A 3460-nucleotide genomic window follows, 5' to 3' on the forward strand; every position below is an offset into this window, starting at 1 on the left:
TTTTTTTTTTTTTTTTTTTTTTTTTTTTTTTTTTTTTTTTTTTTTTTTTTTTTTTTTTTTTTTTTTTTTTTTTTTTTTTTTTTTGTGCCTAAATCAGTCACAGCTTTGTAGACTTTTATCTCGGTAAAGCTCGTCGGAAATTGGACTCCAATCAATCCCTTCAGGGAAAGTTTGAACACCAGCCTTTTTAGTAAATAAATTCTGAAAGAAAACAATAAACTCGCTCTCGATTTCATTATCCAAAGCCAAACTTAATAGAAGGAAAAATACCATTATTGGCTGAAATAGATGAAGGGTCTGCTTTAATCTCTAACCTTCTCTTCAAATAAGCTTCCGTCAATTGAGCATTTTCCTCCTTTAAATCAATGTCCATGAGCTCACTGTGAAGTTTAATTTTCAGTTCCTTCTGGTGACCAAAAGTGAGCTGGCACCACAATTTTAATTCTTTCTTAAGCCCCCTTAGTTTCTAAATAAAGTCGTGTCCTGGCCAGCCATGTAAAGAAGTTTCCAACCACCATTTTTCAACCATCCGCAAGAAGGAATGATAGTTTAGCCTAGAATTCATTAATAAGGAGAGGGGCCCCAAGATCCCTTACCCAAAGTGAGGAAAACAGGATATTGATCCGAAGTAATTCTTTCTACTCTGTCCAGTGGCCCTTTTTAATTTATTGATGATAGAAGCATAGATCAAAAAAATCTGTAAATCAGTATCATGGTGGAAATTTCACGAAAGTTTGACCATGTGAACTTGACATATCTGAGAGAGATATATGTGAGCTCGGACATCTCAATAAATTTATTAACCTCTTCAAATATAGGAATTTCTCGTTCAGGGGAGAAATACTACAAAATGACCGTACCGGTCGAATTCTTAACTTGAAGTTTTATATGAGAACAGCAATCAATCAAAGGAACCCAGACCAGAGAGTTGATTCTACACAAGATCATTTTGAAATTATGATGCTAGAAATCTCTCTGCTGATCTCGATGATGAAAGGACTGGTAATTCTTCTTTTATCCTGATCATTTGAATGTTCAAAATATCTGGCCTATTATTTCTAATCCTATTGCTATTAAGAAAGATACTAGAACTTGTACTAAATATCCCACACCAAATTACATCGCATTTGAAAATTTGTCAAATAGTTATAAAGCTTTCATATCTAGGATAGAACACACATTTGAATATGTTTCAAAGAATACACAAGAAGTCCTAAATGATCCAAATTGGAAACTAGAAATCATGGAGTAAATGAATACTCTAAGACAAATTGGTTCTTGGAAAATAACAAACTTACCAAAGGATAAGAAGACCATGGGATGCAAATGGGTGTTAAAACTCACCTACGAAATTGATGAAAGATTCAAGCCTAGAATCATCTATTAAAACTCACCTATTAAAACTCACCTATGCAAACGGCAGTGCTGAAAGATTCAAGCCTAGAATAGTAGCTAAAGGCTTTACTAAAATTTATGAAATTGATTATCAAGAGATTTTTGCTCCCACCGCAAAAATCAACTCCATCTTGTCTTGTAGCTAATTTAGATTGGCATCTTCATCAACTAGATGTTAAGAATGCTTTTCTCATTGGTGATTTCGATGAAGAGGTGTTTATAAGTTTACACCGAGATTTGAAATGGAACTTGGAAATTGCTAAATTTACATATGGAAGAAATCATCATATGGCCTCAAAACAGTCTCCAAGAGCTTGGTTTGAACGCTTAGAAAAAGCGATCACGATACCTCTAATGTGAAGTAGGCCATACAATCTTCTATAAACACCCTAAGAATAATAAAAATGCTATTTTGATTGTTTAAGTTGAAGACATTCTCAGAATTAATCATGGAGGTTTGATTGATCTTAAGAACAAAAAAAAGAGTTGCAAGGGAGTTTCAGATCAAAGACTTGGATGTCTTAAAAATAATTTTTAGGGATAAAGTTTGCAAGATCTAAGAAAGGTATTTTTGTTAATCAAAAGAAATATGTTCTTGACTTACTTCAAACACAAGTTTACTTGGTCGACAGACAACAGAAACTCTCATTGAACCAAATATGAAGTTACAAACTGCCAATACTGAAGAAGGACAAAGACGATACCAAAGACTATCAAGTTTTATCATATAAAAAGAAAAAAAAAATGAAAAGACTACAACTTGTATGAAAAAATTTGAAGCTAGCTCTCTAGAAGTGTGTAATCTGGCTTATCGAATATCAAAATTACCTCAGGAGATAATTTTCCAACAGCATTTCTATTTCTTCTTCCTCTTCTGCAGATAAAAAGTTCAATACATATCACAAAAAAGAGTTGAACACTGAAATCAAAGCTGATGATAATCGTGAATGTGATCATTGAATGTGTATGACTTACCATCTGCAATCTGCTTATCCATCGGAACAGAGCACTCCACAACATCACTTCTCTTATTAAGAGTGCAATTTCTTCCCATAATGCAGATACGTCGTATTTCTTGTGGATCCTCCAGAAGATCAAGAAGCATTTGTCTGAGAGCCCCTGCCCTGGAACCTAATTCAACCTTACGTCCAAATATGGAATAGAAGGTAATCAGATTGAAACTACTCATTTTTGGATATCACAGCGATATGTACTTTGAACTACTCTATCAGAATAAATTCAAAAAACTATACCAAAGTTTGCTTGCTAATACGAAGTTGTTCCAACCCAGTAGCAGTTAATTTGTTGGGCAATACCTCAAGTAGAGCTCGAACCTGAAACCAAACGCACTTTATAAATAAGTTTCCTTTTCTTTTTTTTTTTTTTTTTAGTTCGCAAAACAATGTTCATCACTACAGTTGTGAAAGATTGGAAATAATAAAGGGTAACACTTCTTTAAGTTTATATTCCATGAATCCATTATTAATTGAAGTATGGTAATTTTTTTAATTATTATGTTAATCATTTTATAATTAAAATACCATCGGAACGATCAGAGTGTTCTAAAAGAAAGAACTCCTCAGCATTGAAATTAATACCCATTAAACATAGAACCTAAGGCCTGAAGAAAGCACAAAAGGATTGAAAATTTTAAATTAAATAATAATTACTTTTTTCCCACTGAATAAAAATTGAATATAATTCCAATCTCTACGGTGGTGAAACCAATCAAGATGTATCTCATCCGATCCGATCTGATCTCAGACTCTTTCGTTCCAATCTATTTGATCCTTTGATCCTTTGGCCGCTGTTATTTATGTGGTATCTCAAGATTAAATGGAAGAAACAGAAAACGAAGTAATATTTATATATATACTCACTATGTTTCCATACTCACACGAGGTTCTACTTTCATTAGTCGCTTTTCAAAACGCTGTGTTCGTGAAAGCAATGCAGCTTCAACAACCTAGAAAAGTTAAGTAAAATAATATCTTTAATAAACTATAGTAATGCAACGTAAAAAAAAAAAAAAAAAAAAAAAAAAAAAAAAAAAAAAAAAAAAAAA

General features: G+C 32.5%; 1 protein-coding gene across 2 annotated transcripts in view; it reads right to left on the reverse strand.

The window, feature by feature from the left end:
• Nucleotides 1-3460, reverse strand: part of LOC111468517 (magnesium transporter MRS2-11, chloroplastic-like) — a 13178-nt gene that overhangs the window by 4063 nt on the left and 5655 nt on the right. For both annotated transcript variants that reach the window (XM_023113758.1, XM_023113759.1), the window contains exons 6-9: nt 3293-3361; nt 2649-2729; nt 2371-2536; nt 2224-2269 (exon numbers count right to left, since the gene is read on the reverse strand). In XM_023113758.1, coding sequence (XP_022969526.1) covers nt 2224-2269; nt 2371-2536; nt 2649-2729; nt 3293-3361 — 362 coding nt within the window. The remainder of the gene's footprint in view (nt 1-2223; nt 2270-2370; nt 2537-2648; nt 2730-3292; nt 3362-3460) is intronic.

Source organism: Cucurbita maxima, unplaced genomic scaffold (assembly GCF_002738345.1).
Source record: "Cucurbita maxima cultivar Rimu unplaced genomic scaffold, Cmax_1.0 Cma_Scf00037, whole genome shotgun sequence".
In the NCBI taxonomy this organism is placed as follows: Eukaryota; Viridiplantae; Streptophyta; class Magnoliopsida; order Cucurbitales; family Cucurbitaceae; genus Cucurbita; species Cucurbita maxima.